The following is a 13,206-nucleotide window of genomic DNA, read 5'->3' as shown; positions in this document are numbered from 1 at the left end:
TGGAGGCAAGGATTCGATACATTGGATGCTGCTACGTTTCACTTCTAAACTAGCGTATTTCGATCAGGAGAAAGCATTCCAGTATGCTTCTCTACCTCATGTATGCTTTTTCCGATACTTTTTATTTTTCATCAAACAGAATACTCCTTTACCGACTGACTCCATCCGACGTGGAAAGGATCATGAAAATTCATGGCTAATTATATGAACCCGATCCAAAGAAGGGATACAAATTTACTCTCAATGTTTGCCCAAGAAAATAGCCTCAGGTGAATCTTGTACCTCACCTAGTAGTAGTGAGAGATCCGCTGTGAAACATGGGTGGATGCTTTTTAAAACGATCTCAACATGAATATAAACAAATAGCTAAAACAAACGACAAGTTTCAACATCAAAGAAACAGTTCCCTTCTTTCCACGTTGATACACAACCGAAAGAAAAAAAAAAGGTTTTTTCAAACAAGCTCACAAAAATCGTTAAATAAGGAAGATTGGATCAAAATTTATCTTTTTTTTTAAGAGAAAATACTAATACTGTGCATAACTAGCATGGAGTGATCATCCCGTGTGTCCAGCTATACCAGTCGAGAAGTCCGTCCAGACTTTGTAGGCCACGACCTCTTGCTTTATTTCAAACGCGTCAAAGAAACCACTCTCATCGTAAAATATGACGCTGTAGTACATATCTGTACACAACTTTTCGCATAAAGATGTCCCTTAAGATCCCTTAAATCATAGTGTTTATGGTACAGTCACCTGTATCAACATGTACGAAGTTATATTGATCGCTTACTTACGCTCTCCGAACTATGACGACGTTGTGACGCTGTGCCAAAAAAAAGCTCGAAACTCGAACTAGAGAGCCAAAGAAAGAAACTATTCCAAACACGAGTTGCTCGATAAAATTTCAACGATGAAAAATGTCTTTCATTCAAATAGATACTTACCGCCTAACCGGCTCGCCGAATCGAGTTTTGTCTTGCGTGTTCGTGCCCGTAACACACTTTGTCCGCAACAAGGAGTTTGTTCTTTCGTGAATTATACCACGTGGATGAGTTATCCGTGTATCAGTTCTTACATTCTATGTGTGTATTGTGAATTCTTTTTTTCTTCGCGCTTAGCTCAACGAAAACCATGCGTTTAATCATGTTGTTTTAAGCAAACACCTGTGTCATAATCTTAATTAGTTACTCATACTATTCGCCGCTTACCTCGCCGTATGGACACACGAAAATTTACACTTTCATTCTGCCAATTACCTTTCCCGCCGTTTCCAAAGTTAGTACTATCTAACTTGTAATCTGTGTATATTTTTGTTTAGTTGTGCTATACTGCATTCTGTTGCTACTAGTACTATTGCATCTTTTCCTTCAATTACCAGAGCATCTCACAACTTCTCTACACAAACACACAGAGAGCTGCACAGCCTCGTACGATATAGTGAGTAGGAAAGTGCGGTAAACCCTATGGTTCCTATGACTAAACATTATAATTCGATTTTTTTTTTTTTTTGCATTGCGGACATATCACACACTATCTTATCTTCTTACCTCAGCCCCTGACCTTCTCCAGAAGGAGGGAAAATTCAAAACAAGCAACAAAAGCGCCAAGACCTTATTTCTGTATGCTAATCCTCTTTTTTCTTCTAATGGCTCCAACTTTCATACAAGGGACAAACATCGCTTGTGCGCGAGAGTTGCATGAATCAGTGTGATTATTATTGCATAAAAATAAATAAACTCAACAAACATCGGTTAAGCGTTTTCTTACATGGGAAAAGTTGTCCTCCTACTAATCATGCACACGATCCGGACCGATATTGGAGACGGAGAGTTGCACACTACATTACGTACATGTAGCGCTGCTAAGTGGAAAGACACGCACACACACAGCAACGACGGATTAAGAAAAGATACTTAAAACACATAATAAAAGGACAATCAAATTGACGGTTTGTTTTGGAAATTTGCAATTAACAACAGTAGTTCACTGCATTGCTTTTAGATCGAAAGTCCAAACACCGATACGATGCAGTACATCGTCTTGTTTTCCCAGCGCACCGTGCAGGAACCGTCCGTTTCGTTGTTCCAGTAGCAAGAACTTGCCGTGTGCAGTCCAGCACCATTCTTTTGCATTATCATGCACGTTACTAAATGGAGAGAAGAAGAGATACAAAGACAAAACAACCAAAAAATGTTAACTTTATAAATCTGAACAGCAACACTTAATCAGTCGACGATGAAAACGTGTAAATGTGACACTAACAACATCACGATTGCGGCGCGATTCTCATCATCCCAGGGCAACCCCATTGAGAATGAACCGAATTAAACGTTCTGCGTGCCACACGCAACGTTATCTAGTGTCTCACCAAAAGGTATAATATATTGCCTCTTTAGCACTTTTCGTTTTACAGAGGACTTCGTAAAGAGGAAGGCGGGCGTAAACGTTGTGAATACGATTGGATCTAGTCGAAACAAAAATCGCATCTGTTTCTTTTCACACAACTATACTACAAATTTACATCGACAATCTTCTTCTATGACTTGCCAAAATTGAAATACACGCATGAACTGTTTATATTTTGATCCTTTTCAAAAATCGGAAAGAAACAGTTTGGTTCTTCTAAGTCGTGTCTGTTCTAAGGTCACACAACCTAAACAACAATCGGTTTCACTGTTTCCATATCCATCTGCATCATCTGCCAATTGACGCACTTTGACCGTTAGAACAACAATTTCCTTTTAGGATATGTGCTTGGCGCGCTTTTCGGCCACAGAACGTGCTTGTCCCACCAACAAGCGAATTAATTGATAAAGAATCGACGAAAAAACGATAGCTTCGGCATATATAAAAGCAAAGGATCTGCGATCGGTTCAGAATCATCGGTTATCATCAGCAACTCATTTCAGCCTTCGACGAAATGAAGCAGCACTACCTTACTTCTATCCTGCTTGCCGTGTGCCTGCTCACCGGCAGCACGCTTGCCCAGATCGGTGTCGGAGTAGGAGGCATCGGTGTCACTGTCCTCGGCTCGTCCTCTATCATTGGCGTTACCGTGGCCACAACGGTAGCTGCGGCAGCAACTACCACCGTCGCACCCGTAACTACCACCGCCGCCCCAGCCGTTACTGTTGCCCCTACGACCATCGCTGCCGCTGCAACAACGACTACCGCTGCTCCAACCACTACCGCAGCAGCCGCCACAACCGCTTCCGCAACGGGAAATACTGTTGTTTTTAACATCAACGGAAGTAAGTAACTTTTGGTAATATCTTCTTGGCTTAACGACCTCGTCTAGGTCATATCGGCCATCAAATAGTTTACTAAACTTACTGATATCACGTAATTGGATAGTCAAGGTCGTTACTACGGGGCAACGGTCCCGGATGGAATTTGAACCTCGGTCCTGCCTGTGAACACCACTACCGGACTGCCCTGTGGCAATATATTGAGGGCTTTTGGAAAGCGAAAACTGATCGCGATTTTTCCTTTGACACTCTTTTCAGGTATCGTAACTGTCGCTTCAACCGATCAAGCCACGATCGCTGCTATTATCGCAGCACTGTCTGCTACTACCACTACAGTTGCCGCTACGACAACTACCGCGGCCGCCACGACTACTACGGCTGCCGCTACGACCACTACGGCTGCACCGACTACCGTCGCTGCGACCACCGCTGCTACCACCACCACCGTCGCAGCCACCACGGCCGCCACTACTGCAGCCACGACTGCCGCTGCGACCACTACCACCGCCGCCGCCGCTACCACAACGACAGCCGCTCCATCCATCTCGATTACGATCAACATCAATGGATCAACGACCGTGATTTCTACATCCGATCCCAATCTGCTGACGATTCTTACCCAAATTCTCAACGGCCTGTCCACGACGACGACGACCGCCGCCGCCGCCACCACCACCACTACCGCTGCTGCCGCAGCTGGAACAACAACCACTGCCGCTCCGATCATCCGAGGCGGCTGTGGAGGCCATGGCGGAAGAATCGGAATCGGTTTCGGCGCCGGAATTGGACTGCGCGGAGGTGGCGGCATCGGTTTCGGTATCGGAGGCGGTATCCGTGGACCTGGAATTATTCGTCCCATCATCGGTGCTGCCGCCAACACGGCGGGCAACGTAATCGGTACGGCTGTTAACGCTGCTGGCGCTGTTGCCGGATCAGGACTGAATCTCGCATCCGGTATTCTCGGTGGTGCGGCCAACCTCGCTACTGGTGTCCTCGGTGGACTAGGCAACGCAATCGGTGGTATCGGAACGGGATTGGCGGCTGCCGCTAATGGTGGACTGCGAGCCGGAGCCAGTCTTCCGGTTGGTGTGAACGCTGGTACTCGTGCAGGTTTTGGAATTGGCGGAAATTTGGGAGCGCGAGCAGGGCTCAACGGTGGAATTGGAGCTGGATTCGGAGCAGGAATTGGTGCAGGATTTGGAGGTGGAATTGGAGCAGGAGCCGGTGCCCGATTTGGCTTCAATGGATAAATCAAACAGCCCTGCCCTTCCGGTTGCCCTTACATCCGCCCCCCCCCCCCTCCCCCACAAACGCAGCACACAATAGAGATTTTTGTGTAAAAAGATAGCTACTTCTACTACTACTATAAATCAGCAATAAACGAAAGAATCCATGTCGAATTGTGTTCCTAGCATTCCTTGCACACTTATGCGACTTACCTATGTATTTATAAGGCTTCTGTAGCTTTGTTAGCACGCTAAGGCAGCTCTCCACCACCGATCCGGTCCAATTGTTGACTTTATCATGCTGATATGCATTCCCCCCGATCGTAGTCTCGATCGCTTCCTTGATGATCTTGCTCACATCGTCCACAACGAACTGGTGCTGATGAAGAATTAACATAGCGCGCGATTAGTCTTGCTGGGTAAGTAAAATAACATTCGTGCTCTAGATCCATCCACCAACTGCGGACGAACCTCGGAGAATTCATCGGGGATAATCATCCCCTGTAGAAAAAGTTTAATCCTAGGGGGAAGTTGTTATTATTTCCTGTGTCCCTACCTGATCCCAGGACTTCAACTACACCATTTCCATCCGGCAATGGAAAGAAACACAACCTACCAGCGTCAAACACGAATTACTTCGCGCCAAAGTTTGATCAATGCGCTTGCTTGTGAGCAACGCTGCGTGTCGGTAGAACGAGGTCAGAACAAAATCTAACCGTTGGCAATTTCTAACTTTTTTTTATTCTCGCCCACATGTTTGTTGGTACAAGATTGGTGGTAGATAAATTACTACTACCTATGCCGAAAGGATACTACTTCCGTACTTGGCTGCGGAAAATAAGCCATCAACGTAAACCGTGCCGAAACGCGATGCGTTGCATGACCGGGTGTCATCAATCGCAAACAATGGCATCATCGCACCTCCGAGTAAGGTGTCGCTGACGCATTCTTCACGGAAACTTTCATCTTAGCCCTAATGTTACGCCTTTTACACGGCTAAAGCTAAACCAGATATTTTAATACATGCCATTCGTTCACGCAGTACAATAAACATGTAAATAAGGTTTAATTTCATTCTACAATTCATCTGTACCATAGAAGATGTGGTTGCTTACACTCTGTGGAAGTTTGTCGTGAAATGAATTTGAGATGAAATCAAGCAGACATTGAAAAATGATACCACAAGCTTTCTGCCTAGCCTGGAATGTTCCTTAGCCAGCCAAAAACAAAATTCTGGAGCACCAGTATCGACCACCTTGAAGTGATGATGACGGAATTCTTCAACGTCAGCTGGTATATCAAATATTGGTGCCTCTTCCTGGTGGTCCATGCTAATGTTGCATCTCGCACAACACGACACACTGCACCAGAACCCCGTGTGTTGCACTTTTAAATCGATGACCTTGCTTACCTCTTCTTTGCCGTCTTCCATGACGATTTAATGATCCAAATATTCACGCAATCACGCACTGTTTTGAATATGCCGGAGCCGCTACAAACTGACGAACATTAATTCCCAGAACGTTCCGTACAGCGTTTGTGCTTTTCTGCCCACGATTTTTGACAGCCCTTTTGTTTCTGCATTTTTGTTTGGAATGCGTTTATACTGAATGCTTTCTTTACTCAATGTTGCTTCTGCCACTAGAAACATCCATAAATTGAGCTACTAATAAATTATGTTCCTCAATTTCCTGTAATATATAGCATGTATTTTATTTTTTGTGCTCGATGCTATTTATTCGCTTTGAAAATTATCAAGCAAAAACATTAAAACGATTTCAGTACCAATGCAGAACTTAACTCGTCACACTAACCCATCGATTGACACACAATTTCCAGAAAATGATGACAATTGCTTGTTGTTCGGCAGAAACGGATAGTAAACAAACACATTCTACGCGAACGCGTCGAAGCAAGTAAATTAGCTACTCTTTTCACCTACAAAGCAGTAATATATTTCCGCATTTCCGCTAAACAATGGCCGGCTTTAATCCAGTAGATATGGTTGAGGAGGATGCGGCTGACTTGCAGTTTCCCAAAGGTAAAAATACTCCGTCCTGTAATCGTCGCTTACACAAACGACACAAACACACTGAATACGTCTGTTTACAGAGTTTGAAAGTGCCGAAACACTTTTGATTAGCGAAGTACACATGCTGCTGGAGCATCGAAAGAATCAAAATGAATCCTCAGAGGAAGAGCAAGAGTTTTCCGAAGTATTTCACAAAACGTACACCTACACAAACGAGTTTCGTAAGTTTCGCAACAAGGAAACAATTGCGAGCGTTAGAAGGTACGTAGTTACGCTACCAGATTGTAGAGTGCTTGCCACAGTATTGTTTATTTTATGTTTAATGTTTTTTTTTTTTTTGTATTAGTTTGCTTATGCAGAAAAAACTTCACAAATTCGAGCTTGCAGCCCTGGGAAACCTCTGTCCGGCATCACCGGAAGAAGCAAAAGCTCTCATCCCCTCGCTCGAAGGCCGCTTTGAGGACGACGAACTGCAGCAAATATTGGACGATATTGGCACGAAGCGTAGTTTGCAGTATTAGTCTATTTCAACCTTCGGTCCTTTAGTAGGGCACGTTGTAACTAAACGCATCAGCCAAGCCGGTTACTATAAAGTGAAAAAAAAAAATACAAAAATTGTTTGAACACAACGTCACTCTTCCATTATCTAATACTAGGTTGAATACTTACGATGGAGCTTGTGCTTTCCGTACGCTTCCCGGCTAAGCAATTTTGCCAGCTGTTGATGACATTTGCAATACGTTCGTTCCAATTCATCCACCTGCGAATTTGCGATGAATTCTGCCATCGTGCTATTGTCCGGAATGTCTCCCCGTGCATCCATTTCGGTGTACAGTATCGTGTTGTTCCACTCATCGCGTAAAATGTGCACCAAGTTCAACAAGCGTATTATACCTTCCAATACTGGTTTACTATCATCCTGCTGGAAGCAATGATCGAATATGGTCGCAATGTAGGACTGATGCACGGTTATCATCTCGCTCAGATTGTCCGCCAGGTCAAGCTTTTCGTCCAGCTGTTCGCCAAACGATTGCAGTACGTGCGTCATCAAATGCGAATGGATGCATTGTACGGAAAATATCATCCAGAACTTAAGCATCGTCAATCGCTTCAGTATCAGATCAAGCATACCGAAGCTTGCGTACGGTGGGCGCTTTTTCTGTGATTCTGGGAAGCGCAACAGTTCCAACGTCCCAAGAGCCCATTTCACTTTCAGCAGGAATCGAAACACGCTATTATAACTGGCCATGGTTTCGTCATTAATCATGTTGCTTAAATCTTGGCTCGGATTGTACAGAACACGTATTTCATCGATCGCCACCAGTACAATAGTCGTGTCGAGTTTGTATCCAGCCGCCCGATTAACCTCGACGGTAAACAGCGACGTCATATCATTAAACCGCGATGCCAATATGTCGTTCAGTTGAATAGTGAGCAGATAAGGATTGGCCCAACTTTCACCTGCTTCGATCCTTCGGAACAGATCACTGTAGAAATAATCCATCAGATCGCTCGCCTCGAGCAGCAGGACCTTGCGAATGTTTTTCAGATGATCCATCACGTGAAACTCGTCCTTGTAGATGTACGTCACATAATGGTTGGCCGCCTGTCGCTTAGTTTCCATGAGATTTTTTATAGCATTAAACAACACATGCTCGAGCGGCAGCTGGAGAGTAGAAATTGAGTTGAGAATCTTATAAAGAGTGTATGCGTTTGAAAGCGTTCGAGTCGATTGTTCGCCAAGAGACGAAGGCTTCGCTATTCCAGTCTCTCGACAACTCTCGTCAACCAGCTGAAGTGTACTGTTGAACGCTAACAGCAACAGATCATCATCACAAACTTCACGCATCTGTTTGCGAAGATTTTGCAGCATAGCGTTTTCACTTTTCTGCAAGACAAAAAACGCCTGTTAAGAACACATTACACAAAAAAGAATCCTTATTGCATACCTTTTCCTGAACGGCGGGTTGCTGTTCCATTTCGCAGCTCTTTTCTGTCCGGAATCGTTCCAGCTCTTGTACGATCGTTTCCAGAAAGTTGGCATAAATCAAATTTTCGTCCATTCCTTGCTCCTTTCGCATATCGCTTATTCTGTCCAGCCCATTTAGTATATTCAGCGTGTAACCGGCCTCCAGTGAGTGATGGAGCAGCAGTTTAATGATCGGATCATTCTCAATAACTTCCGAAATAGCCGAACTAACGTAAAACGAACGAATCTTGCATTTGGAAAACAACCGCGCCTGATACCCCGTCTGCTGCAAACCGGTGAGCGAATCTGCGTCTGCGTACGTTGTTTCCACCAGAAATTCCTCTCGCCAATCGTCGAGCCTACCTTCCGTCCACCAGGTATCAATCATGTGCATATAACACTTGAGCGCCGCGAGCAGCAAGGCAAAGGCAAGGTTTCCCTTTTCCAGGTTGGCACTAAGATTGACGCTTCGAAAAAGTCCAGACAGCAAATGAGCCACGGCAATGTGCGCCGGAAACTTGGTCCAATCAAGTACCGAAAATTTGTGAATATCGTACAACTTCTTCAGCACAAACAGTTCCGGTTCTAGCTCGTGGAAAAGCTTAACGATCGTGTACGTTTTGCCTGGTTCTTGTTGGATAAGCTCCCGCTCATAATTTACCATTACCGCTTCTATGTTGCTCAGAAAGCTCTTGACACCGGCCGCATAACACTCAAAGGAGTGTGGTGCCGGATGGCTGTGCACATTGTGCTCCAAAATGCTGCTACAGAAATTGCGCAACCGGTACGCAATGGTCATGTACTCGGTAAAGTTCAGCAGGAACGTCTGTAGGCCGTGTTCGGTTGTGCTGGATAGCGAGACATTCGTATTGATCCAAATTTGATCGTCATCGATGCGGAACAGCTTGCAGTCGACGGGATTGGTGAACATCCACAGTATTTCCCTGAGCATGCAATGCTCCGACACGGTCGAGACGGGTTCGCTTTTAAGAAATCCGTGCGAAACCTTTACGATGCGTTCGTTCCAGAAATCACAAAACGATGCCCCTCGATGCTCGCTGTTCACTTCCACCTTGTAGTACGGATCATTCCACCAGGGCGCTTGAACATTTTGCTGCAGCCAACCAAGGGCAAACTCATCGTTAAACGTTTCGTACGTTTCCTCCTGTCTGGGTGGTTCAATTTTGTTAAACAACACCATTTCATTTAGTTTAACGTTGTCGCTGGTCAGTTTGTTGCCAACTTCAATCGATTCTATTTCCACCTCCTTTTGCTCGATGCTGTTGTAGTTTGCCGATGCGCTTTCCTCTACATCGCTCCAATCGCTTAGTTCTGAGCCGTCTCCATCGTTCCAAGGATCGAGCGGGAGGTTATCTTCCAATAGCTCCGCAATCAGTTCTTCACGCTCCTTATCCTGCCAGCACACTTCCGTTGGTTCTGGCTCGAAAAGCTGAATAGTTTCACCGGTTCTTAGCCGCTCCTTTAGTGCTCCGACCGGATTGTATGCTACAGTTAAAAGAAACAACAATACTGACCAGTGGATGTCATGCACGTAGTGATCGAGGCAAGCCGGATCACTGATAAACTCTTCATAGCATCGACGCAAATGGCCAGCTTCGCTGGTGAAATTTGTAATTTCCATGTTTTCTATAATCGCCTGCATCTTTCTTCGCACTTCATGGCTATTAACGGACAGATAGCGGTCACTTTTTATGGTACCCAGCGTAAAGTTGTAACATATACCAAAATTTTCCTCAGATTCCTGCAGGCAAACCATATTACAAGATTAGTTCTTGGCCAACAAACTCGGCTCCAAATACTCACACTAAAACCAGTCAGGGATTTTATCAATTCAGGAACATATTGAAGCACTAACGCCTCTAATTCCGCTAGCATTGTAGACATGTTTGTACCTGCCGCAGAAAAAGTATATTTTATCCAATTCTTCTACGCGAGACGAAATTTTCTCGCGTCCGTTTCTCTCCGATTTGTTTTGGTTTTGATTTCCAACCAAAACATCGTTGACACCAGCTGTCAAACTGAAACGATCCGTTTTGATTGCGCGAATTGTGTACGCAGGCCAATCTGCAAAACGGGCAAAATCTCCTGAAGGAATCCCGAAATAATCGAATAAAACTGATGGATTTTCAGTTTCAGTACGCTTGTTCGTGCAGAAAGCCAAATAAACTTTCTGTGAGTGTACTGCACGACACTATCTACCAACAGCGAACGAAAGCGCGGCTGAACGAAATCGTCGATCGAGCGTGGGATGAAGCCGATCCGGAAATTCTTGCCGAGCTGGTAAGTTTTTAAGGAACAACATGGAAATGAGAAAAGTTTAATAAAGTAATTGTTTCTTTTAGACAATTGTACCGGAAAGCATAAAAAAGCTGGATAACCTGGATGAACCATTCGCTGCCCAGGAAAACATTCCTGTGCTCAATGGCAACGAAAAGGATTTAGCGATTATGAAAAGTATCAGTAAACAAAGTTATTCGGGGGGAAATGTCTGCGCCTGTGAGGCTATCGTCGATCGGCTATCCATAGTACTCGATGCCGGTTTGGCAGAAATTAATGTCGAACCTGTGCAAGAAGAATCCTTGCTTGAGAAACTGCAGCTGATAAAGCCTTATGCGCAACTCCTAAAAGACGATGTCTCGCTGGCCAATTTCTTCATCAGGTTATGGAAACAAGCGGTTCGGTTCTATTGTCCTAAGCTAGTACAGGTCCTTGTGCAGGTATACCCAAAGTTTCTTACCACACTCGTAGATGAATTAATGAAGCTTCCTGAGCTAGATTATGCCTCGTTACAATCGTCGAATCTGTTCAAATTTCTGACCCGATGTCTTACGATAAGTGAATCTTTTTATGTCACGCTATCCTACCTAGCAAAGCAGGACCGTGCTCGTGCACAGCCTCTGGTTAGCGCTTGTGTTCGTGCTACCAAGGACCAACTAGCCGGTAAAAAATATTTTGCCCTGTTTCCGACGCGAATCAGACCGTACGCCATCATAATGAATGAAATTATAAATTCCAACGATCCTGACCTTGAAACGCTTATCGGGCAGTTGAAAAAAGAGTACCCCCACGACTATAGAATTCTCATCATGATTTATCCAATTTTTTGCTGTCTGAAGAATAAGTCATCACAAGAAGGCAACGGGGAATCCGTCTGGCGGATATAAAGATTAAAATAAAATATATATAAAAATTTTAATATTCATCTCAGGCGCATTTTCACTTTCATCTACCCACTGCCGGTGCGGTGCCTTGTGGTTTGAAGTCACTTTCGACTTCGCAGCTGCCGCCGCTCGGTTCGGTTTTGACAGCAACTGCCAAGGAAAGAACTTCACAACATTACGGGTTTGTGGCTTGTGAAGTGAACCTTTTCTCTGTGTGTGGCTTCGAAGCTTGTGATTAGCAAAAAAAAAAAAACAATTGGCCAAAGATGAATCACTGATTGGAGTAGAATCAAACTCTGTATCAATATCTGTGCTAGTGTGAGATAAAAACAACGAAATCCGTGTCTATTTGCCCGTTTCCTCATAGTGACCACAATATCTGTGCATTTTGCCGTGTAGCGTTTGCCTGCTGGTGTTCTGGTGATTGGATCGAAGTTCTACGCCGATAGATTTTCAGCCGTTATCCATTTACCACCACCCCAGGTACGTGAATAATCCAACAACGCGTTTAGTGTCAGCCAGGACGAAAGATTCGCATTGGTAGTTTCCAATGTCAACACGGGGTTTCATCATAATGCGTGCTTTTAATCGCTGACGTAGCGATGTACAAACCCCAGCAATGATAGAACGGAAGAAGGAGAGCAGCTGTTATTTACATTGCGCCAGTGCCTACTTCTCATGCTTCCGATCAGTGCAAATGCAAAGAGGCAGTGATATAGACGCGAAAGAAATCGTCTAAGCAGGCGGTGGGGGAGTGTTTTCCAGTGTTTGTTCCTGCTATCTGCCACCCCCACCGCGTGTTTTAGTATACACCCCATCCCATGCTCGCCCACGCACATCACCGTGAAACAGGTTCTGCTTTATCGGTCAATGTAAACAAAAAGTCCAGTTATGATTGCATCTTCCCGTTTCATCTCGCGTATCTAGGCGCTTACATGCTTCGAACGTAGTTACTGATTTCACGCATGCAACGCGTCCGCGTTTTCCACCGTTTTTTTTTCTCCACAGTTAACACCAACCAGCCAGCCAGCCAACCATGGGGAATGATTGAACGTAAAGGTGAAGGAAGAGTGTGCCACGGGAAAGAAAAACAGACAACTCGCTTATCGGATACGGGCCGTTGCAGAGCGTTGTTAAAATGCCCCAGTCCACCGCGACCAATCAGCACAACGCTGGTGTGAATGTGTGCGGTTCGCACCAGCAGCCTGCCTTCGATGCGACCGCCACCGCAACAGCAGCAAACAGTGGTCACGGAACTAGTGTAGCGCCACGATCTAGACCGAAACCAACGCAGCAGCACACCTCGACCACACCATCGATTGGCCTCACGCTGGCAGCAATCCCGTTGAATCCTTCGCCGAAAAACGTCATCTCACCCATTCCGGCAGCTATCGTAGAATGTGATAAGTTTGTGGCCAACTTTGACGACAAGTTTCTCGGTGCATCCGTACCGAGACACAGTCCTGTTGCGGAAGGAGATTCAAGCAGTTTTAAGTAAGTTAATCTACCATAATGGCGATACATTGGTAAATAAATGCCCTTTTTTT

At 44.9% G+C, this 13,206-nt stretch overlaps 6 protein-coding genes across 6 annotated transcripts in view; 4 read left to right on the top strand and 2 right to left on the bottom strand.

The window, feature by feature from the left end:
* The window catches only part of LOC126559372 (DNA-directed RNA polymerase II subunit Rpb4), a 254,757-nt gene extending 247,634 nt beyond the window's left edge, over positions 1-7,123 (top strand). The window contains exons 2-4 of the mRNA XM_050215521.1: positions 6,423-6,517; positions 6,589-6,769; positions 6,855-7,123. Of these exons, the coding sequence (XP_050071478.1) occupies positions 6,454-6,517; positions 6,589-6,769; positions 6,855-7,029 (420 nt within the window). The 5' untranslated portion in view covers positions 6,423-6,453 and the 3' untranslated portion in view covers positions 7,030-7,123. The remainder of the gene's footprint in view (positions 1-6,422; positions 6,518-6,588; positions 6,770-6,854) is intronic.
* On the bottom strand, positions 1,990-6,043 carry LOC126559478 (dynein light chain Tctex-type). The gene is made up of 3 exons (XM_050215642.1): positions 5,888-6,043; positions 4,690-4,855; positions 1,990-2,148 (listed from the first exon to the last, which is right to left on the bottom strand). The coding sequence occupies exons 1-3, from the start codon at positions 5,906-5,908 to the stop codon at positions 2,000-2,002; spliced, it is 336 nt and encodes a 111-aa protein (XP_050071599.1). The 5' UTR covers positions 5,909-6,043; the 3' UTR covers positions 1,990-1,999.
* On the top strand, positions 2,791-4,500 carry LOC126558067 (uncharacterized PE-PGRS family protein PE_PGRS54-like). The gene is made up of 2 exons (XM_050214006.1): positions 2,791-3,253; positions 3,509-4,500. Exons 1-2 carry the CDS (start codon positions 2,923-2,925, stop codon positions 4,498-4,500), a joined length of 1,323 nt encoding a protein of 440 aa, XP_050069963.1. The 5' UTR covers positions 2,791-2,922.
* Positions 6,961-10,254, bottom strand: LOC126559959 (gamma-tubulin complex component 5). Its single transcript, XM_050216120.1, has 3 exons — positions 8,458-10,254; positions 7,178-8,396; positions 6,961-7,094 (listed from the first exon to the last, which is right to left on the bottom strand). Exons 1-3 carry the CDS (start codon positions 10,252-10,254, stop codon positions 7,051-7,053), a joined length of 3,060 nt encoding a protein of 1,019 aa, XP_050072077.1. The 3' UTR covers positions 6,961-7,050.
* A 359-nt stretch (positions 10,255-10,613) lies between these two features.
* LOC126559958 (uncharacterized) lies at positions 10,614-11,662 on the top strand. The gene is made up of 2 exons (XM_050216119.1): positions 10,614-10,778; positions 10,841-11,662. Exons 1-2 carry the CDS (start codon positions 10,617-10,619, stop codon positions 11,660-11,662), a joined length of 984 nt encoding a protein of 327 aa, XP_050072076.1. The 5' UTR covers positions 10,614-10,616.
* Positions 11,663-12,794: 1,132 nt separating this feature from the next.
* The window catches only part of LOC126557011 (uncharacterized), an 83,541-nt gene continuing 83,129 nt past the window's right edge, over positions 12,795-13,206 (top strand). The window contains exon 1 of the mRNA XM_050212640.1: positions 12,795-13,153. Within this exon, the coding sequence (XP_050068597.1) occupies positions 12,798-13,153 (356 nt within the window). The 5' untranslated portion in view covers positions 12,795-12,797. The remainder of the gene's footprint in view (positions 13,154-13,206) is intronic.

Source organism: Anopheles maculipalpis, chromosome 2RL, assembly GCF_943734695.1.
Source record: "Anopheles maculipalpis chromosome 2RL, idAnoMacuDA_375_x, whole genome shotgun sequence".
NCBI classification, from domain to species: Eukaryota; Metazoa; Arthropoda; class Insecta; order Diptera; family Culicidae; genus Anopheles; species Anopheles maculipalpis.
The sequence above is the reverse complement of the archived record's forward strand: the minus strand, read 5'-3'. Positions and strand labels throughout refer to the sequence as shown.

Excerpts from the sequence above, each read along its gene's own strand:
- LOC126559958 (XM_050216119.1), top strand. The coding sequence starts at position 10,617 with ATGGATTTTCAGTTTCAGTACGCTTGTTCGTGCAGAAAGCCAAATAAA. Across the intron at positions 10,779-10,840 it reads CGGAAATTCTTGCCGAGCTG|ACAATTGTACCGGAAAGCAT; the intron begins GTAAGTTTTTAA and ends TGTTTCTTTTAG.
- LOC126559959 (XM_050216120.1), bottom strand. The coding sequence starts at position 10,254 with ATGGTTTGCCTGCAGGAATCTGAGGAAAATTTTGGTATATGTTACAAC. Across the intron at positions 8,397-8,457 it reads AACCCGCCGTTCAGGAAAAG|AAAAGTGAAAACGCTATGCT; the intron begins GTATGCAATAAG and ends TTTGTCTTGCAG. Across the intron at positions 7,095-7,177 it reads CGGAAAGCACAAGCTCCATC|TAACCGGCTTGGCTGATGCG; the intron begins GTAAGTATTCAA and ends TTCACTTTATAG.
- LOC126558067 (XM_050214006.1), top strand. The coding sequence starts at position 2,923 with ATGAAGCAGCACTACCTTACTTCTATCCTGCTTGCCGTGTGCCTGCTC. Across the intron at positions 3,254-3,508 it reads TGTTTTTAACATCAACGGAA|GTATCGTAACTGTCGCTTCA; the intron begins GTAAGTAACTTT and ends CACTCTTTTCAG.
- LOC126559478 (XM_050215642.1), bottom strand. The coding sequence starts at position 5,908 with ATGGAAGACGGCAAAGAAGAG. Across the intron at positions 4,856-5,887 it reads TGGAAGACGGCAAAGAAGAG|CACCAGTTCGTTGTGGACGA; the intron begins GTAAGCAAGGTC and ends ATTCTTCATCAG. Across the intron at positions 2,149-4,689 it reads GAAGCCTTATAAATACATAG|TAACGTGCATGATAATGCAA; the intron begins GTAAGTCGCATA and ends CTCTCCATTTAG.